This window comes from Ranitomeya imitator, chromosome 2 (genome assembly GCF_032444005.1).
Source record: "Ranitomeya imitator isolate aRanImi1 chromosome 2, aRanImi1.pri, whole genome shotgun sequence".
NCBI lineage: Eukaryota > Metazoa > Chordata > Amphibia > Anura > Dendrobatidae > Ranitomeya > Ranitomeya imitator.
In genome coordinates this window covers 726,306,183-726,329,382 of record NC_091283.1, presented here as the reverse complement: position 1 = coordinate 726,329,382, position 23,200 = coordinate 726,306,183, and the positions used below count along the sequence as shown (strand labels likewise).

Here is a 23,200-nt window from a genome sequence, read left to right as displayed (position 1 = left end):
AGTCCGTTCCTCCTCGTGGTGCCCCTGGATAAAGCCTGATGCTGCAGGCCAAACTGAACGCGGACAAATGTAACTTTTGTGACTGGCAGAACGGAAGGTGTAGTCTTCCAACTTTTATAGATAACAACTACGGGAATGCCTGTCACAAATGAGAATATGATGAAGAAGTAGAATAGGAAGAATAATAACAGTGGAATAAAAAGAATATGTAGAATAGGAAGAATAATAATAGTTGAATAAAATGAATATGAAGAATGTAATAAAAAAAAAAATAGGTAGAAGATGAAGAAGAAGATGAATAAGGTGAAGAAGAAGTTGATGTCAAAGATGCTGATGATGATGAAGATGAAAGTGTGGGAAAAGTAAAAAAAAAAAAGAAAAAAAAAGAAGGGGAAGGGCGTGGAATAGTGAAACATCAATATCTGACAAAATAAAAAAAAATTTACATACTCAATATCTTTTTCACTCCGAACGTCTTAAAAAAAAAAAAACATGCTATTCTATTTGATTGGGCTAAACCTCATTGCCTTTAATGTCTCCGCCACCTCCCACAATACATCCTACATTATTCTTAGTTGTTTTCCTTGATGTAGAATGAACCTACAAGGAAAGAAAGGGTTTATTTTAATTCCGACATTTTGGTCCCATTGACTTGCATTGGGATCGGGTATCGGTATCGGCGATATCCGATATTTTTTGAATATCGGCCGATCCCAACCGATACCGATACTTTCCGATATCGGAAGGTATCGCTCAACACTAGTTGTAAAGAACTGAAAATGCTCATTTGTGGAATTTGCAGCATTAGGAGGTCACATTCACTGAAGAAAAAAGCTATTTAACTCCAAAGCATCCTAACAGGTCAAGTTAGGCTACTTTCACTCTTGCGCTTTTTCGAATCCGTTGCAATCCACCGTTTTGGGCAAAAAACGGATCCTGCAAATGTGCTCGCAGGATGTGTTTTTTGCCCATAGACTTGTATTAGCGCCGGATCGCAACGGATGGCCACTTGTCGCATCCGTCGTGCGATGGATCTGTCGTGTTTTGGCGGACCGTCATCACAAAAAAAGTTCAATGTAACATTTTTTTGTCCGTCGCGTTTGCTATTTTGTACCGCGCATGCGCGGCCAAAACTCCGCCCCCTCCTCTCCAGACTTCAGAATGGGCAGCGGATGCATTGAAAAACTGCATCCACTGCCCACGTCGTGCACAAATTTCACAACGTGTGTCGGTATGTCGGCCCGACGCATAGTGACGGACCCGTACCGATGCAAGTGTGAAAGTAGCCTTACATGTTTACATAGGAACGCTTCTTTGATATCACCTTCACAATCCTTGCATCCATTGAACTTGTGAGTTTTTGGAGAGTTTCTGCTTATATTTCTTTGCATGAAGTCAGAATAGCCTCCCAGAGCAGCTGTTTTGATGTGAACTGCCTCACACCCTCATAGATCTTTTGCTTGATGATACTCCAAAGGTTCTCTATAGGGTCGAGGTCAGAGGAAGATGGTGGCCAGTGGCCACACCATGAGTTTATCTCCTTTTATGCCCATAGCAGCCAATGACTCAGAGGTATTCTTTTCAGCATGAGATGGTGCATTGTCATGCATGAAAATGATTTTGCTCCTGAAGGCACGTTTCTGCTTTTTATACCAAGGAAGAAAGTTGTCAGTCAGAAACTCTATATACTTTGCAGAGGTCATTTTCACACCTTCAGGAACCTTAAAGGGCCCTACCAGCTGTTTCCCAATGATTCCAGCCCAAAACATGACTCCTCCACCTCCTTGCTGATGTCACAGCCTTGTTGGGACATGTGGCCATCCACCAACCATCCAATACTCCATCTGGACCATCCAGGATTGCTCGACACTCATCAGTAAACAAGACTGTTTGAAAATTAGTCTTCATGTATGTCTGGGCCCACTGCAACCATTTCTGCTTGTGAACACTTTTCAGGGGTGACCGTATAGTAGGTTTATGAACCAAAGCAAGCCTTTGAAGGATCCTACCCCTTGAGGTTCAAGGGACTCCAGACGCACCAGCAGCTTCAAATATCTGTTTGCTGGTTTGTAATGGCTTTATAGCAGCAGCTCTCTTAATCCAATGAACTTGACCAGCAGAAACCTTTCTCATTATGTCTTTATCAGCATGAACATGTCTGTGTTCAGATTCAGCCACAAATCTCTTAACAGTACAATGATCATGCTTAAGTTTTCGGGAAATATCTAATGTTTTTATCCCTTGACCAAGGCAGTGCACTATTTGACGCTTTTCAGCAGCAGAGAGAGATCCTTTTTCTTTCCATGTTACTTGAAAACTGTGACCTGCTTAATAATATGGAGCATTATTTTTAAGTAGTTTTCCTTTAATTAGAATCACCTGGAAAACTAACTATCACATGTGTTTAAGATTGATTTCAGTGATCCATTGAGCCCTGAGACACAATACCATCCATGAGTTTATTTGAAAAACAAAACAATTAAATCTTTATGAAAATTAAATCCAATTTGCATAATAATTTGGAGCACGGTGTAATAATGAATCCAATGCAAGTCAATGGGAAAGCTGAATATTTTTCTGCAGGACCCAACAAACAAAAAGAGCTAATATTTAATGGGAACAGCATGGAGAAGATGCCTGCATGCCTTTCAGACTCATATATAATATCTGGGAATAATGTTGTCAGACTATTGTGCCGGTTTTAAGGATTTTTAAAAAGATCTACCAAACCAAACCTAATTTTTTTTTAAAAGGAAAAATGCGGATAAACATTTTTCCTTCATAATTACATGTATAGAACTCTAAAAAAAAAAGTTTACCTCCCCTTTAGCATATGTTCACATGGAGCGTTTTTCCTTTGAAATTTGTGAAAGCTCTCACTCCTACGTTTGTGAGGTCCCTCTCTCATAACAAATAGTTAGCAAGATAGTGGAATATATATTTCCCATCCCTTTACAATGCCATCTTAAGCATGCCCATTTGAATTTTGGCCTTTGCCCGACACCACCATGTCCAAGGCCATGTCATTATGCAGCCCTCGCAATCAATTTGCAGAGTGCCAGCAGGTGCTGTGAAACCTGAGTTTGGTAAGGGCCCTCAAATGGCCCTGTTTCATACATTTGAGAAAGCTCTCACTCCAACATTCATGAGGTCCCTCCCTCATGCCAAATAATTAGCAAGATAGTGGAATACATATTCCCCATCCCTTTACAATGTCATTTCAAACATGCCCATTTGAATTTTGTGTTTTGCCCGCCATCACCACCATATCCACCGCCAAGTCATTATGAGGCCCCCACCTTTAAATTGCAGAGGGCCACCAGGTGCTATGAAACCTGCATTTTGTAAGATCCACAGTTCATTTTTGCCACCAGATCCTAAAGGAACCACTGTCATAGCGGTTGAAGCTGCTGTAAGTTGAATATAATACAGGAGTTGGGTGAGCTGTATGATTAATGTCAGTAAATTGGATTCTACCAGACACCAAAAGCATTAGAATTAAATTCTGAATACACAGTATGCAAGTGAGAACCTGTATTGTGGTCAATCTCTCAGGCCTCAAACCCATGTCAGCAACATGTACAAGCCTCATTTTACTTGGAAGCAGCCTCCTCAAGCGAAAGAGACAGGACCAAGCCTACGCAATTCTTCTGGAAACTACCCAACCAGGCAGAATGTATCTTTTGCATGGTTTTGAGCAACAATGGAGTAATTACAGGATATTTCCCAGAGAGTGTCAAGGTGTGTGGAGTGATAGGCAGTTGACAGGCAGTGCTACAGAGCTCAGGTAAAGGCCTTAGTGTGGCAATGATCATGTTCCAATATCTGTAAGGCTGCAACCTGAATAGGCCTGTGGGGCATATTAACCCAGTCTCTTAGATGTGCTTAACCCCTTTACCCCCAAGGGTGGTTTGCACGTTGGCCAATTTTTACAATTCTGACCACTGTCCCTTTATGAGGTTATAACTCTGGAACGCTTCAATAGATCCAGGTGATTCTGACAATGTTTTCTCGTGACATATTGTACTTCATGAAAGTGGTAAAATTTCTTTGATATTACCTGTGTTTATTTGTGAAAAAAATGGAAATTTGGCAAAAATTTTGAAAATTTTGCAATTTTCCAAATTTGAAATTTTATGCAATTAAATCACAGAGATATGTCACACAAAATACTTAATAAGTAACATTTACCACATGTCTACTTTACATCAGCACAATTTTGGAACTCAAATTTTTTTTTATTAGGGAGTTATAAGGGTTAAAAGTTGACCAGCAATTTCTCATTTTTCCAACACCATTTTATTTTAGGGACCACATCTCATTTGAAGTCATTTTGAGGGGTCTATATGATGGAAAATACCCAAGTGTGACACCGTTCTAAAAACTGCACCCCTCAAGGTGCTCAAAACCACATTCAAGAAGTTTATTAACCCTTCAGGTGTTTCACAGGAATTTTTTTCACAGCTCTGCGTTATAAACTGTAGTGAAACACTTGGGGGTTCAAAGCTCTCACAACACATCTAGATGAGTTCCTTAGGGGGTCTACTTTCCAAAATGGTGTCACTTGTGGGGAGTTTCTACTGTTTAGGTACATTAGGGGCTCTGCAAACGCAATGTGACACCTGCAGACCATTCCATCTAAGTCTGCATTCCAAATGACGCTCCTTCCTTTCCGAGCCTTCCCATGCGCCCAAACGGTGGTTCCCCCCATATGTGGGGTATCAGCGTACTCAGGACAAATTGGACAACAACTTTTGGGGTCCAATTTCTCCTGTTACCCTTGGGAAAATACAAAACTGGGGGCTAAATAAATAATTTTTGTGGGAAAAAAATTTTGTTTTATTTTTATGGCTCTGTATTATAAACTTCTGTGAAGCCCTTGGTGGGTCAAAGTGCTCACCACACATCCAGATAAGTTCCTTAGGGGGTCTACTTTCCAAAATGGTGTCAATTGTGGGGGGTTTCAATGTTTAGGCCCATCAGTGGCTCTCCAAACGCAACATGGCGACCCATCTCAATTTCTGTCAATTTTGCATTGAAAAGTCAAACGGCGCTCCTTCCCTTCTGAGCTCTCCTATGCGCCCAAACAGTGGTTTACCGCCACATATGAGGTATCAGCATACTCAGGAAAAATTGTACAACAACTTTAATGGTCCAATTTCTTCTTTTACCCTTGGGAAAATAAAAAATTGGAGGCGAAAAGATGATTTTTGTGAAAAAATATGATTTTTTATTTTTACGGTTCTGCATTATAAACTTCTGTGAAGCACTTGGTGGGTCAAAGTGCTCACCACACCTCTAGATAAGTTCCTTAGAGGGTCTACTTTCCAAAATGGTGTCACTTGTGGGGGGTTTCAATGTTTAGGCACATCAGTGGCTCTCCAAACGCAACATGGCGTCCCATCTTAATTCCTGTCAATTTTGCATTGAAAAGTCAAATTGCCCTCCTTCGCTTCTGAGCTCTGTCATGCGCCCAAACAGTGCTGTACCCCCACATCTGGGGTATCGGCGTACTTAGGACAAATTGTACAACAACATTTGCAGTCCATTTTCTCCTGTTACCCTTGGTAAAATAAAACAAATTGGAGCTGAATTAAATTTTTTGTGAAAAAAAGTTAAATGTTCATTTTTATTTAAACATTTCAAAAATTCCTGTGAAACACCTGAAGGGTTAATAAACTTCTTGAATGTGGTTTTGAGCACCTTGAGGGGTGCAGTTTTTAGAATGGTGTCACACTTGGGTATTTTCTAACATATAGACCCATCAAAATGACTTCAAATGAAATGTGGTCCCTAAAAAAAATGGTGTTTTAAAAATGAGAAATTGCTGGTCAACTTTTAACCCTTATAACTCCCTAACAAAAAAAAATTGGTTCCAAAATTGTGCTGATGTAAATTAGACATGTGGGAAATGTTACTTATTAAGTATTTTGTGTGACATATCTCTGTGATTTAATTGCATAAAAATTCAAATTTGGAAAATTGCAAAATTTTCAAAATTTTCGCCAAATTTCCATTTTTTCACAAATAAATGCAGGTAATATCAAAGAAATTTTACCACTATTATGAAGTACAATATGTCTCGAGAAAACATTGTCAGAATCACCAGGATCCGTTGAAGCATTCCAGAGTTATAACCTCATAAAGGGACAGTGGTCAGAATTGTAAAAATTGGCTTGGTCATTGACGTGCAAACCACCCTTGGGGGTAAAGGGGTTAAATATGTGGCCTATATTTTTTTAAAAATAATTTTAGCCACAAAATACTGTATTGACCAAGGGTATCAGACAAAAAACTGGAATGTATGCCTGAAAAGAAAGGATTTGAACACCACAGATAGACCGGGCATGTGACTGAGATAACAGACTGTTTCAATATGTGGCCTGGATTTTTTTTTTTAAATCACAAAATACTGTATAGACCAAGGGTAGCAGACAAAAAACTGGAATGTATGCCTAAAAAGCAAGTATTTGGAGACCACAGATAGACCAATCAAAATATGGCATTGGTTTTTTGTCCCACCAATACTGTGTCAATAAGTAGGCTATGACACACAAAAATTGGAGTCCTTAAATTGTGAATTATTTAGCTCAATGAAATGCGATGCGTGTGGCATACAAATCACAGTGATAAATATAAGAACAGTAGCTAAATATTTTTTGGGCCAACTACAGATTTTTTGGTCAGCAAAATGGTGTCCAAAAATGTTGCAAGACACTCCAAAAAATACTATAGTTAAAAAAAGGCCAGAATTTTCTGCCCACTCACATTAGATGCCTGGAGCACAAAAAAAAATTTAAAATTGTTAGATTTTCATACACTAGTATTGCAATGACCTGGCTGTAGTCTCCAGTGTGACCAAGCAAATACATGTAGAAAAAAGGGTGCTATGGATTGCTTTGTAATAAAATTAGCAGATATAGCAAAAAAAAAATCTTAGCCACGGATACATGCAGCTACATATATATAAAATATGCAGCAGCAGACAGTAATGGAGCCTTTTAATGTATGCAGCGGGATCTATATACTCACATACAGTAAAAACTGGAAGAAAAATGAGCACTCACCATCCGTACAAAATGTACTTTCTTTATTGAGGCTTCATAATAAAATAGCAGAGCATAGCAGGGAGAACCTGTGGTTCCTTGTGACGACGGCCATTTCGCGCTCCTGCGCTTCTACGGGTCTAATAGTAACGTCAGGTAGGAGGACTTCTTAAGCACATCCACCCAAGGAGTGCTCTCCCACCTGTGTGCGTCACCGTGCTACGAAACTCCTACTAATTGGTAAGAAACATTAAAAACAATGTATAGTAGAACAAATGACTTGACAAACTTAGAGATGAACAAATGCTGGTCCAAAACACAGAATACTGCAACAGAATACCAAAATTACTTTAAAAGAAAACTGACATATCGGTTCTGTCATTTAACCCTAAGGTCACCTCCCTGTACTGGCAGGGTTACTGTTGTGAATTCCGCTCTTGGGCTCCCTCCGGTGGTTGTAAGTGGCACTTTTGTGAGTTCTGCTCTTGGGCTCCCTCCGGTGGTTTTATGTGGTATGGCTGCTCCTTGGATTTAGCAGTCTGCAGCTGCTTCCACTGATTTTCTTTCTGCTCGGCTATTTTTGCCTGGCTCTTCCTTCAGCCAGTGCCACTTGTCAATGGTTCCTGGTTGGATTCACATCTCTCTTGGATTTCCCTGTTATCCTGACCAGTTCAGCAAAGTTAAGTCCTTGCTTGCTCTTTTCTGTCCACAGGTTGTGGACTTATTCGTTCTGTGCTTTCTATGTTTTGTCCAGCTTGTCAGTATGGATTTATTCAGTTAAGCTGGAAGCTCTGGGAAGCAGATTTACCCTCCACACCTTTAGTCAGGTGTGGAGATTTTTGTAAACTCTGTGTGGATTTTTGTAGTTTTTAATACTGACCGCACAGTATTCTATCCTGTCCTATCTATCTAGCTAGACTGGCCTCCTGTGCTACATCCTGGTTTCATTCTGTGTATGTCTTTTCACTCTCCACTCACAGTCATTACTTGTGGAGGGCTATCTATCCTTTGGGGATTTTCTCTGAGGCAAGATAGTTTTCCTCTTTCTATCTTTAGGGGTAGTTAGTTCTCAGGCTGTGACGAGGTGCCTAGGGAGTGACAGGAGCTTCCCACGGCTACTTCTAGTGTTGTGTTGAGCTTAGGGACTGCGGTCAGTACAGGTACCACTTCCTTCAGAGCTCGTCCCATGTTGCTCCTAAACCACCTAAATTACAGTGTCCACATTTGACATTACCTTGTGGAATACCCGCTGTTAACCAATTATCCTGTTTAGATACCACTCTATTGTGTACTAGTACATCTTTTAGATTTTTACCCCGGCGGCAGGCGAACAACGGGCCTCTATTCACTGGACCTGCTAAAATAGGGTCTCTCTCCAGGATATGCCAGCTGTTTCTTATAGCTGTTCTTATACAATGGTCCATAGGACCAAATTTAAAGCTAAAAACAAACTTTTTGTTTATATCTTGTAGAATTACGTATGTTGTATATGCCCTGTTATGTCCGTGCGGTTTTTATTATGTGGGGAAGACCATACGCCCTCTTTTCATTAGATTTAGGGAACACTACAAATCCATCAGCACTGGTAAAGGAGTCCCTAGACTCATAAGTCTTATACGTACCCACCACGGAGGAGATGCAGCATGCCAGCGGTTTGCAGGTCTTGAGAGGGTAACCCTGCCAGTACAGGGAGGTGACCTCCATAAGCTGCTATTAAGAAGAGAGTGGAGGTGGATACTGAGAGTCAATGTAATGAGCCCCTTAGGGTTAAATGACAGAACCGATATGTCAGTTTTCTTGTAAAGTAATTTTGGTATTCTGTTGCAGTATTCTGTGTTTTGGATCAGCATTTGTTCATCTCTAAGTTTGCCAAGTCATTTGTTCTACTATACATTGTTTTTAATGTTTCTTACCAATTAGTAGGAGTTTCGTAGCACGGTGATGCACACAGGTGGGAGAGCACTCCTTGGGCGGATGTGCTTAAGAAGTCCTCCTACCTGATGTTACCATTAGACCCATAGAAGCGCAGGAGCGCGAAACGGCCGTCGTCACTAGGAACCACAGGTTCTCCCTGCTATGCTCTGCTATTTTATTATGAAGCCTCAATAAAGAAAGTACATTTTGTACGGATGGTGAGTGCTCGTTTTTCTTCCAGTTTTTATTGTTGCAAGCAATAAGCACCCGTATTCCGTTGTGGCTTGAATAACGCTAACTGGTCCGAAGGAGGTGAAATAGGTGTTTAGGAGCCAATTGTGCATTACACTTTTTTCCTTTTGGTTTTCATACTCACATACAGTGCCTGCATGCCTTGCACTGATGTGGATATGTGCACATAGACTTCCCTGCCTACCTAGCACTGCAATCTTTGTACCCCTGAATTAGCCCTAAAAAGTACTGTTGGATTATCAGGATTTGTGGATTGAACATTAGTAGACCCACACTAACTAACAAAAGTAAGAATCTGACCCTATCTCAGCAGCGGCTCTCCCTACACTTGCTGAGTCCAGAGCAGAATGCGGTGAGCAGGGCAGCATCAGGTCTCTTGTAGACCTGATTATGCTCTGCGGCCAGCCAATCACTGTAATACCACAACAAAGATGGCTGTGGTATTACAGTGTGTGTCAGACAGTCCCTGCATGTTGATTGGCACTCTAAAAAGACTCCTGCTGAATAGTACTTGGGCAAGTATCGAGTAGTGGCAAGCTTGTTAGCTCATCACTAGTGTCTATCTTTTTGGAGTCCGCTGCTTGATTACATAGGTTAATAGCAGACTGACATTAATTACAAGTAAATAGTAATTTTTTCTTATCTCTGCAAGCTTTGCTCCAGTCGTACAACTGCTTGATAAAGAAACACAGTTTTATAAGACAAATGAAAATTATTAACTTTTATTCAATCGCCTTGCTGACACACTCCAAATTCGGAATAATGAAGATTATTGCCCCTGCTAAATTGTCACATAAGATTATCTCTACCCAGATTGCTCCAGTTGCACAACTGTTAGATAAAGAAATGCAGTTTTTTAAGGCAAGAGAAAAAAATTATTATTTTTTAAATCGCCTTGCTGACACACTCCAGATTCATTGTCACGTAAGATTATCTCTACCCAGCTTGCGCCAGGCGCACAACTGCTAGATAAAGAAACACTATTTTTTTTTTTAAATGGGGGGGGAATTTTTAAGTATTTAAGAGATAGATGAGGGATATTATTTAGCAATTAGATTAATGAATGGATGTTACTATTTGCTGGCACTGATGAGTACCATTTTCATTAAAAAATAGGCTGCTAAACAGGAATATTATGTAGCTAATATTTATTTCACTCTACAAATGTATATTATGGTAGTGGATTATACCCTCCCTACTTCACCCTAATCCTACAGTCTGTTCCTTATAATAACTACTATACAACACATAGGAAAATAGCAGAGATCTGCAACATGTACTTCCAATGATCAGAACATCCACCATCCCTCCCTCCCTCTTACTAAATATCTCAATTCTACTGAAATCATCACCTGACAAACAAGTAATTTAATATCTTCACAATCTTCAGCTCTTAAAAGAGATTTTTGGAATGAATAAATAGTCAGTATAAACTCCTATCATTCTCCCTAAAATGCTTTCACTTTCCGTATGCTCAAACAACGCGTTCTCTACGCTGTTTCTGTCTGCAATGTTCCCAAGATGGCACTGGCAGCCATTAAATATTCCCCATGATGCTGGAAGGCCAGTCAATCACAGTAATGCCACACCAAAGATGGCACCGGCATTACTGTGATTGGCAAGCCAGCTGTGCAAGTCCAGTTGAGCTCAAAAGTTTACATACCCCAGCAGAATTTTTGCTTTCTTGGCCTTTTTATGAGAATATGAATGATAACACCAAAACATTTTCTCCACTCATGGTTATTTGCTGGCTGAAGCCATTTATCGTCAAACTACTGTGTTTTCTCTTTTTAAATCATAATGACAACCCAAAACATCCTAATGACCCTGATCAAAAGTTTACATACCCAATTTCTTAATACAATATTATTCCCCCTCTAACATCAATGACAGCTTGAAGTCTTTTGTGGTAGTTGTGAATGAGGTTCTTTATTTTCTCAGATGGTAAAGCTGCCCACTTTTTCTTGGCAAAAGCCTCCTGTTTCTCTAAATTCCTGGGATATCTAGCATGAACTCTGTGCTTGAGATCTCTCCAGAGTGGCTCAATTATATTGAGGTGAGAAGACTGAGATGGCCACTGTTGTGAATTCTGCTCTTGGGCTCCCTCCGGTGGTTATGAGTGGTAGTGCTGCTGTCTTTGGATAGCAGCATTTATCAGGTGTGTCCACTTATTGCAATTTGGACTGGGCTATTTAGTCTTGCTTGATCCTTTAGTCTGTGCCAGTTGTCCATTATTTTTGGAGGATTCACATCCCTGACTGGTCTCTCCTGTTTTGCTGTTCTTTCAAGAAAGATAAGTTCTGGCTTTGTTTTTGCTGTCCACATGCTGTGGGCCTTATAGTTCTGTGCATTTTCATGTTTTGTCTTGTCCAGCTTTGTCTGTGTAAGGATTTTTTGCAGCCAAGCTGTATCTCTGGAGATGCAGATATACCCTACATGTCTTTAGTCAGATGTGGAGATTTGTATTTTCTGTGGTGGATATTTTCTAGTGTTTTAATACTGACCGCATAGTACTCTGTCCTATTCTTTCTTTTTAGCTAGAAAGGCCTCCTTTGCTAAATCCTGATTTCAGTCTGCGTATGTCATTTCCCTCTCCTCTCACAGTCAATATTTGTGGGGGGCTGTCTATCCTTTGGGGATTTTCTCTGAGGCAAGATAGTTTTCCCATTTCTATCTTTAGGGGAAGTTAGTCCCTAGGCTGTGTCGAGGTGTCGGGAGTGTTAGGTACATCCCATGGCTACTTCTAGTTGCGGTGCTAAGTTCAGGGTCTGCGGTTAGTACAGGTACCACCTTCTCCAGAGTACGTCACATGCTGCTCCTAGACCACCAGATCATAACAGGCCACTCCAGAAACTACACTTTGCTCAGCTGTAGCCAATGACAGGTCATCTTGGCTTTGTGTGTTGATTGTTATCATGTTGGAATGTCCAAGTACATAGAATGTGCAGCTTCTGGGCTGATGAGTGTAAATTTGCCTCCAGTATTTGCTAAACGTAACGTGCTGCATTCATCTTTCCTTCACCTTTGACAAAGTTTCCTGAGCCTTTGTAGCTCACACATCCCCAAAACTACAGCAATCCACATCCATGCTTTACAGTAGGAATGATGTTCCTTTCATCATAGGCCTTGTTGACCTCTCTCCAAATGTAATGTTTATGGTTGTGGCCAAAAAGTTAAATTTTTGTCTCATCACTCCAAATTACCTTGGTCCAGAAGTTTTGAGGCTTGTCTCTGTGCTGTTTTGTGTATTGTAGGTGAGATACTTTCTGGAATTTGTACAGTAATGGATTTCTTCTGGCAACTCGACCATGCAGCCCATTTTTCTTCAAGTGCCTCTTTATTGTGCATCTTGAAACAACCACACAGCAAGTTTTCATAGAGTCCTGTATTTCAGCTGATGTTATTTGTGGGTTATTCTTTGCATCCTGAACAATTTTCCTGGAAGTTGTGGATGACATTTTGGTTAGTCTACCTTACCGTGGTTTTGTTTTTTCAGAGCCCCTGATTTTTCTTTTTTTAATCATAGTTTGAATGCTGCTGACTGGCATTATCAATTATTTGGATATCTTTTTGTATCCCTTTCCTGTTTTATACAGTTCAATCTACTTTCCTGTAGATCCATTAGCAATTCTTTTGCTTTCCCCATGACTCCCAATCCAGAAATTTGAGTGACTGGATGAAAATGCAAGAGTCTGTCTGGATCCCAGAAACTCACTCAGCTTTTATGCACACACACTGATCACAAGCAAACAGGTCACAGGTGAGGATGTTACCTTTAGTAACCATTTAAACCTATTTGTGTCAACTTCTGTGCATATTATTAGGCCAAAATTACCAGGGTATGTGAACTTTTGATTAGGGTCATTTGGATGTTTCGGGTTGTCATTATGATTTAAAAAGAGAAACCATTGACCATGAGAGGAGAAAAAGTTTTGGTGATATTCATATTCTCTGAAAAAAAGCCAATAAAGCAAAAATTCTGCCAGGGTATGTAAACTTTTGAGCACAACTGTAAATTGGCTGCAAAAAAAGCAGCAAACATGCTGGGTGGGTCACTTGAATATAACAAGATGAATAACTGATTACTCGCCAAGTAACGAATAGTCCAAATAACATATTATTTGTGTGAGTAACCAATAGTGCCGAATGTATTTGTTCATCACTAATCATAATACAATACCTTTCATATCTCTTGAATATGCCTATCAATGCCGAAAATAGAGTCAGATGGAATAATATAAGAATTCACTGACTCCCTTAAATGATTGAGCCAACGGACTTAAACAAAGAACTGTCACCTCTTCAATTCTAATCCAAATGTTCCTCTTGATTCCCCCATGGAGCTTGACCGGCTTCATAGAGCACTGAGACTTAAACCTAAGGAATACACCAAATAAATATCCACTATCCACTGTGCAGGGATGGAACCTGCTGCTAAGTAATGGCGGAAACAAGATGGTGGATGAATGCTGAACACACACGGGTTAAAAGTCACCCGGTGTGAATAGTAGTGAACTCTGTTACTCCACAGAGTCGCAATAGAAACGCTCTGTCCTGTTAGCAGTCACAGGGTGCAGCAGATGGACGCTAGTGGGATCCGTAGATTTCACCCCCACTACACTGGTGGATGGACTCGCTCTGACCGTCGGTGGCTTTTGAACCCGCACCTGAGGACGCCCTGAGCAGATGCTGAATTCAAGCGGGAATTCTCAGCCTATGCTGACAGAAGTGTGAACGCAGCTGTGAAGCCACTATTAGGCACTGACTTGTTTGCTTCACTCACCAGAAGTGAATGGAAAAATGGCTGACCATGGACGAGCCCTGTGTCAATGCCAGCAGTTTCAGCCCCGTATCATGGGTGACTCAAGGTCCCAAAAAGACCTGTTTCAGAACTCTCGCCACATAATCGTCACCCTCCCACAGCAAAGTAGCCCACTCCAATGCCCTGTTTGACAGGAGTGAAATTATGAATCCCACCTTTGCCCATTCTGTGGGAAAACGTGCAGCCATGAGCTCAAAGTGTATTGCACACTGGCTCACAAATCCCCTACACAGTTTTCGGTCACCAGTGAACCTATCTGGCTACGGGAGGCATGATAAGGTCGGAACAGGGGTGGCAGTGGACAAACTAGCTGCCGCCACGCTAGCAGCCTGAACAGCTTCTGCGGTAGCATCCACAGCTGAGGTTGAGTGCCCAAGAGCCGCCAACCTGCCCTCCAGAGGCTGAGTGTACTGCTGCAGTCACTGTTCATCCGCCATTACTAACCAGACCCTGGTGCTAGTATAATGTTAGGGCTGGCGGAATGCACCAAATATAAAGATAGCAATAAGGTATGTTTGCAGCCCAGGGTCCACAATGCAGTGATGGAACCTGCTGCTAAGTAATGGCGGAACAAGATGGCGGATGAATGCTGAACACATGTTGGTTAAACGTCACACGGTGTGAATAGAAGCGAACTTTGTTACACCACAGAGTCGCAGTAGAAACACTATGCTGTGTTAGCAGTCGCAGGGTGTAGCAGGTGGATACTAGTGGGATCCCTGGAATTCACCCCCACTACACTGGTGGTTGGACTCGCTCTGCCCCTCGGCTTTTGAGCCTGCACCTGAGGACGCCCTGAGCAGATACTGAGTCCAAGAGGGAATTCCCACACTACACTGACAGAAGTGTGAATGCAGCTGTGAAGCCACTATTAGGCACTGACTTGTTTGCTCTACTGACCCTAATACCCAAACAACAACCAAAGGGAAGGGGATCATTTAGGAGCATTCACCAAAATCAATCTCACAGCACACGCATACATTGTCAGGTCTATGCTAGTGTATGGCCGAGCGGCCATACAAACCTTTTATAGTCGCAGCTTTCCGGAACCTTCCTGGTGGTCCAATTAGAGCCATTACAGGACCTGAGCATGTGACTTCTGGCCTCCAATGAGAGGTTGACCCACAGGCATGCTCAGTAGACGAAAAGCAGGACTTACTCCCTGGAGCATCTGCTCGCGACTGACTAATGCTGTTTAGAATAGCTTGAGCAAGACGCTGGGACCGACATCTGTTGAGCAGGCTCCTCTGTGGCTGGGGAAAAATGGGAGACCGCAGAGGACATGGTTTGAGATTCCCCCTGTGCAGCGGCGGAGACTCAACACCTAACAAAAGAGATGTGATTTGCTGAGTGAACAGATACCAGTAAAAACATGCCATAATGTCACAGACACATTCAGCTAGCATTATACACCAAGGTAAAACAATATGAACTCTTCCAGCTCTTCCTAGATGGACCTTAAAGAAAAGAAATGCTATTGAAAACATTTCATGGAGACTATTTATCTTTACTCCTACCAGAAAGACAAAGGGACCTCAGAGGACATCTTGACAGAGCACATTTGAGAGCTAAGGAAGACAACCAACAGTTCCAAGTTTTGCCCGATTGAGAATGTTTGCAGTATATGTGTGTTTATTTCAAGTTTGCTGGAGGTCAGAGGTTTTGGTTCTCAACCATAATCACAAGAAGTTGTATTTGTGTACGTTTCTCTGTTTACCATATACAATATATTACGCATAATTGATGGCAACGTATGATAGCTGGTGGTTTTACTACTAAACTACGTCATCTTCTAAGTAACTATGAAACAATTTTATTTAACAGATTTCATAAAGTAGACTAATGAAGGTTTATTATAAGCTAAGAACACACCAGTTAACGGTAGAATTTTAATCTGCAGCTGTGGTTTTCTTTTATATATGCCTTTATATGCATGATGGTGTTGATTCTATTCCGAGCGAGGCTCTCTATAGAAAGTCCTTTACCCTCACGGAAGCACTATTCCTTGCTGGCTCTTGTATAGTATTCTTTACTTCATAACCTCCAATCTAATTGTCATATAGGGGTTCACATAACTGTGATGAGTTCTGATATTCTATCCTCTCCCTATTTGTTCTTATACTAGGTCTATTTTCTCCCTGATATTCCTTTATCCACTCTCTCTTTTCGTTTTTCCATAGTCTACTCAACACTACCCCTGCAATTTGTTTCCCCCTCACTTTTTTCTCTTCTGCTTTTTTTCTCTCCTCTCTTATTTATTCCCCTTGAGTCAATTTTCTTTACTTTTCTATATTTTTTGTTTATTTAAAGCAATAATGCAGCCTGCAAAATGTTGTCCTTTAAGCATGAAGGACTTCAATGTTCCCCAGAAAAGGTCTCAGACTATATACAGCAAACATATACAAAAAATGCAAGTATTGATTTTACAGATAACTCATTTTAAAACAGGATACATTCCTAACAAAAGAGATTGATCCTACACAAAATGGGTCCATAGTGTTATTTCAGAATCACAATCATGGGGAGTCTTAATTATAGATGAGCAAATATTTCAATATTCAGTTCAGCTCACCATCGCCGAATTTGCAATATTCCAATCTTCTGCAAAGAGAACAATTACAGCATAGAGCGAATTGCAAATTGTTTATCTTCAACAGGTTAAAAAAAAAATTACAAGAATTTGATTGTCATTGAATCAATTTGTGTTTCCCTAGTAAAAAATGTTGCCTCCATTGTGTGCATAGTGCTTGCAGCAAGCTTGCAAAACAATTAGTCTACGTGAATGCTTTTTCAGTAACTGCTGAACTGAGAAGTTGAAAAGAGGTATGTCACTTTATTTTTATTTAAAAAATATGTAGAGGACTTGGTTTTATGAACAGGAACGCATTAAAGTTTATGAAGATGTAGTACTAACAAGTGCATGAGGAGAGCCTATATATTATATTAGTAACTGCCACAAAGTCATGGCAACAATACTTAAAATATGGGTAAAATGGCCAACCCCTTTAAGCTACTACAGTATATTCATTCCAAGAGAATTATTTTAACATATACAACAATCTCAGAATAACATGTTCTTCCTACATAAATTATTTGATTTGTTCTGTTAATATAATTGTCATTTAGTAGTTTGGCATTTAGAGAAACTTATCTAAGACAAAATGAATATTCCAAATGAATTAAAAAAAATTACCCATATTTTCATTCATTGCTTTTCACTTACCTATTGACACAGGTGCTAATCACAATTTGAATTGCAAATTTGAATTACACAATTAAATTGACAAAACTATGTAATTCAACGTACCTTTAAATAAACTAATTTTCTTAACTATTTTATTCCACCAATTTAATGTGAGTTATTGTAATTTCACTCTTTTGATACATTTAAGTTGGCTGAATTTTACACCTGTACAGATGGGCTATTGCATTTTACATCTTTACGGATGGGCTAAATTTGTTTTAATATCCTTGTTTATGTAAAAATGTGATTGAAATCAACTTACAGTGTAACTATCTGTTTAAAAATCGTGTAATATATCTTAAAAAAATCTTTGTAATATATCTTATCATAGAAATTCACTTATTTCTCCACCAGGAATAATATTTAATTTTAAAAATTCTCAGTTAACTGGTAAAATTTATTCTCAGTGAAGACAGATTTTCAAATTCCTAAATTGGAAAAGTTACTAGTACTACTAACAAGATTCCATGTAGACCAAAGGAGAGAAGCTCTTTCTCTACAATTATTCCTGACTTCCTCCTCTCTACAAATAATCTAATCAGTATTAATTGTCATCTCCTAGCTCATTAATGACATTTTCTGATAAATAATCAGTCTGTATTCACTGAAGACAGACTTTAAAAAAGAATTGAGAATTTGGAAAATAGCTGATCAATTCAGGAGGCGAGAGAAGCACATTTCTCTGATAAAATATAGTATATTACAAAGTTACTTATTTTCATGTTTACTATTGATTTGTAGAATCAAAAGTAAAACAATGGTTACTCTTTAAAATATTGTGATGGATGGATAAGAAGATAAAATATAATTTTTGCCTTGAATATTTTTTTTCCTTTTTTAATTAAAGCATAAAATAAATGGGAACTAGTATAATATATTGATTTTTTAAAACTTAACTAAACTAATATAAAAAAATTATATCTAAAGCAAAAGCTATAACAAAACAATATAGCAAAACAATGTGCTATACCCATATTACCACCTCTTATTTTATGCTTCTTTACAATTCTCAACTTTAAAATTGCAAAACCAAGAAGAAATGGTCATGGAATTATGGAAATCATAGGATCGATAGACATGTTAGTGATATGTAAATGATGAAAAAATGGTAGTACTTAGTATCAAATATGAACACCAAGCACAGAAAAACATGTGAAATGCAATCAATGAGGTTAATAATATTTTTCTGAGGAATATTCTGTCATGTTTTTCCACTGCCAGCCAATAACTTCCCAGGTGAAAATGGGAGATAAATCCAGAGATCCACTAAGTCGTTGGTGCACGTTTAGACCACGCAGACTCCTAAAAGAAGTAACATGCGGCCTGGAGTTGTGTTGCAAATTGGCTTCTGGGACACTTTTAGGAAATGGCCATACCACTGTTTCCATAGACAAATAAATGTAACACTAAAGCTCTTACTGTACCTGTGTAAGGTGTTTTCAAAAACTCAAAGTAGCAACACAGTGGCTTCTTGTTTGTAATGAAGTGTGGCGATCCCAACAGTTGAAGCAGAATCAATAGCATATTACTGGCATCAGCTATTAAACTAATACAAGTACATTTGCTAGATTTAATGTGCCCAAAAAATGTTTTGTGTATTGACTCATTGCACTAACTAATGTGCCCAAAACAATTTATTACCTATTGGCCAATTGCAAAAATGATTCTTACTTTTTTACATTTAAAGTCATATGGAAAAAAGCATTCAACAACACTTGGAGATGTCTGAAATTGTTAATACATTTTGTAGTGCTTTAGGTGGCTTTTTAAATTATGTAATTTTTATAAGTATTTTAATTTTTTTTAAATTGATGTTAAAAGATACTGACTCACATTTATATTGGCATTTTTATATGCCCATTAAAGTAAAGGAGTAACTGAATATTTTCTTCCAAATATAGCAAAAGGCACAAACATATATTAAAATTGACAAACAACATGCAGAAACTCTTGCACATGTCTAATAATATTCAGTCTATACATTTGCCTTAAACTTCACCAAATTGATGACTTACAAGAAAAGTCACACATTTTAATATAAATGGGTCACATTTTATTTGTAGCTCTTTCTTGTTGAAGTTTTGATACAAACTGCTTATTAAATGTGAATTTATATTTGTAGTCAGAGAAAAGAAGGAAACACAAAAGCGCAAATAGGGTCTTATCAAACGTTACACAAAGTTGCCCACCAAGAGAACTACTCACCTGATGAGATTGAAGGAAGGACATATATTAATGGTGGCTGCTGCAGATCCATAGGTCAGTGCAGGACCTGATTGAAACACACACTTAGGTAGGAAAAAAGGATCATCCCCGCGCTGATGCAAGAAGGATTCCAAAAATTGTAGATGTTTCAACGTGGTTTACTCTACGCGTTTCAGGGTTCAAGTGACCCCTTCATCAGGACATACCACAAATATTGTACAATATCAGGACATACCACAAATATTGTACCATTGAACAATATTTGTGGCATGTCCTGATGAAGGGGTCACCTGAATCCTGAAATGCGTAGAATAAACCACGTTGAAACCTCTACAATTTTTGGAATTCTTCTTGCGGCAGCGCGGGGATGATCCTTTTTTGCTACCTAAGTGTGAATTCATATTTGTAGAAATATTTCTGCTCTTCTGATAGTCTACAAGTACTGTAAACATTCAGTTGGCCAGCTTTTGGCTTTAAGATCTATGAAAAAGCAGCATGTGTGTTCACAATTACTTTTTTGCTGAGTTTTTGTAGCAGAAACTTTCCAACTCTCCATTCAAAGCTATTTATTTTAGCTTCTCATTGTTTTTTGAGAGGTTCTACTCCAAAGCTCATCAATAAAACTCAGTGAGAACACACACTAGAATAATATATTACTCAGGGCAATATGTGCAATTCAAAAATAGCGTTCTGGATTAACCATGTCATTGAAATATTTTATTAAATCACTCATGAAATAGACAGGAATTACTTATGGGGTTTTTGAGCAATTGTTCTTATTGGCTAAACACAGACAGAATCCAAAAGAAGAAAAGGACAAATGTTTATTTTTTAAAATTGTCTTCTGTTTGTCTTAAAACCAGCATTTAGGATTCTAGATTTATGGTTTTGGAGTTTAACTGTATGTGTTCTACTCTGTAAACTCTGTGACACAAAAACAAAAATGTTAAAATGTTACTTCCATTGGAAAAATGTGTTAGGATATTTGCACACAGAGGGTTTTTTTAAGGAGGTTTTGGAGCCAAAAATAAGCAGAACATCTAAGTTTTTCAGAATTTGAAGAGTATCCACCTAGTTTTCACTTAGCGTCATCAGTGAAATTTTCACAAAATCATTGTTTGCACAAAGCCTCATTGTATACTTCAGTTGGTAATTTGTTTGAATTGTTATACTGGACATAATATAGCAAAGTGAAATTCCAAAATTGCAATATATTAAGCTCAATACACTAATTTACTAACCCAATTTCTTATATTATATTATCTTAATATACATGGTTCAACAAAGATGAACATGAGATATTTCTGTGACTAAATAGTCTAAAAATGCTTAAACTAAAAAATGAATCAGCATTTAGGTACACATCAGAAAAAAATTATTTACCCTTCGAACATCTTTGCCAAACGTCTCACTGTAGCTTGTTCCAAGAATTTCAAACTGTACATGAGGATTTGTGCCATCCTCCCTGAACTCCATAATCCCAGTTAATCCTGTTATGTGACCCTGAAGAAATAAGATTTACAAAAAAATGAGAGGCAACATTTTTAGAGTACTGAAATGTAACTATCTGTTACACAAAGCTAATAAACTATTTCCTTGCTTCTGTACTTACTGTAAAATCATGATTTAATTAGCAAATCACATATGGTAGAACTAATAACACAATATCAGCACAGATAGAATTTTCACTCTATCCAGTCTAGGTCTGCAAACGTTTAACAATAATGTGTTTACTGATATAGAATTAACCACAGCAATTTCTTAGATATAGTTAGCATTAATAATGGCAGATTATAATATTAAGAATATAATATTAATATAGGGAAATATAATTTTACACAAAATATTAGTGCTATATCAGTGCTATAAATTATTTGCTTTATTTCCCTAGAACCTGTATGATACATTGCATTATGACTGAGGATCTGTACTTGTGGGGCAGGTTAGGGGTATCAAATTAATTCCAGTTGGAGAATTGATTCAAACATAAAGAAATTGTACTTAAATACCTAATCTAACACACAAGTCACAAGTTAAAAAGAAAACTATACAGCACTGAGCAAATGGGGTTTATTCCCCTTGGATAAGTTGACAAAAATCAATTAGTGCACAAAATATAACAGAATTTATGGAGAGACAGCATTTAATAGATAATCATCTTTCTTTACTGAAATAAAATCAATCAAACATGGTACTTAGTGATGAGTGAACCCGAACTGTAAAGAGTGCACCCCGAACATGGACTTCTTACAGTATGTTTGTTTTACTGTTCGGGTTTGGCAGACTAATAAAGCTTGATGAAAAGTTGCAGGGCTCCTTCTTGCACATTCACAGCCATGCTAAATATTGGCATGGCTGTAATTGGCCGGCACACCATGTACATCTCTGCGTTTGAAACGTGTTGGTTTATCTTTTTTTCTGATTATGTTGAAGTTTTAGAATTGTGATAATCATCTTATCCAACTTGAGCTGGAACTTTTTGAGAATTTAGGACAGATTAGGGTTATACATAAATTGCTGTGTAATACATATATAAAATAATGTGGACATGTTTTATTTTTTTTATAAACTGTTCCAGATTCAAAATGAATAACTTACTAACTTAATACTTCTGAGTTGAATGAACACTTGAAAAGTTTCTTTTTTTTAAGTACCATATATACTCGAGTATAAGCCAAGATTTTCAGCCCAAATTTTTGGGCTGAAAGTGCCCCTCTCGGCTTATACTCGAGTTACGGCGGGCGGCAGGGTCGGCGGTTGAGGGGGAGAGGGCGCTGAGGCATACTTACCTGCTTCCAGGCTCCTGGCGCTGTCCCTGCAGTCCCACGGTCTCCAGGTGCTGCAGCTCTTCCCCTGTTCAGCGGTCACGTGGGACCGCTCATTAGAGAAATGAATATGGACTCCACTCCCATAGGGGTGGAGCCACATATTCATTTCTCTAATGAGCGGTAATGGTGACCGCTGATAGAGGAAGAGGCTGCGGCACCGAAGACCAGCTGTCTGGGGGAAGGAGCGGGACGCCGGGAGCAGGTAAGTATTACATATTCACCTGTCCGCGTTAGACACGCCGGGCGCCGCTCCATCTTCCCGGCGTCTCTCCGCACTGACTGTGCAGGTCAGAGGGCGCGATGACGCATATAGTGTGCGCGCCGCCCTCTGCCTGATCAGTCAGTGCGGAGAGACGACGGGATGCTGAGGAGCTGCAAGCAAGACAGGTGAGTATGGCATTTTTTTTTATTATTGCAGCAGCAGCAATGGCACAGCTTTATAAGGAGCATCTATGGGACAATAATGAATGGTGCAGAGCACTATATGGCACAGCTATGGGGCAATAATGAACGGCGCAGAGCACTATATGGCACAGCTATGGGGCAATAATGAACGGTGCAGAGCACTATATGGCACAGCTATGGGGCAATAATGAACGGTGCAGAGCACTATATGGCACAGCTATGGGGCAATAATTAACGGTGCAGAGCACTATATGGCACAGCTATGGGGCAATAATGAATGGTGCAGAGCACTATATGACACAGCTTTCTATGGTACATCTATGGGGCAATAATGAACACTGCAGAGCACTATATGGCACAGCTATGGGGCAATAATGAACGGTGCAGAGCATTATATGGCACAGCTTTCTATGGTACATCTATGGGGCAATAATGAACGGTGCAGAGCACTATATGGCACAGCTGTGGGGCCATAATGAACGGT

General features: G+C 39.2%; 1 protein-coding gene across 1 annotated transcript in view; it reads right to left on the bottom strand.

Moving 5' to 3' along the window:
• GRID1 (glutamate ionotropic receptor delta type subunit 1) overlaps nt 1-23,200 on the bottom strand; it is a 2,008,846-nt gene that overhangs the window by 460,071 nt on the left and 1,525,575 nt on the right. Inside the window, exon 8 of the mRNA XM_069753192.1 lies at nt 20,867-20,986. Coding sequence (XP_069609293.1) covers nt 20,867-20,986 — 120 coding nt within the window. The remainder of the gene's footprint in view (nt 1-20,866; nt 20,987-23,200) is intronic.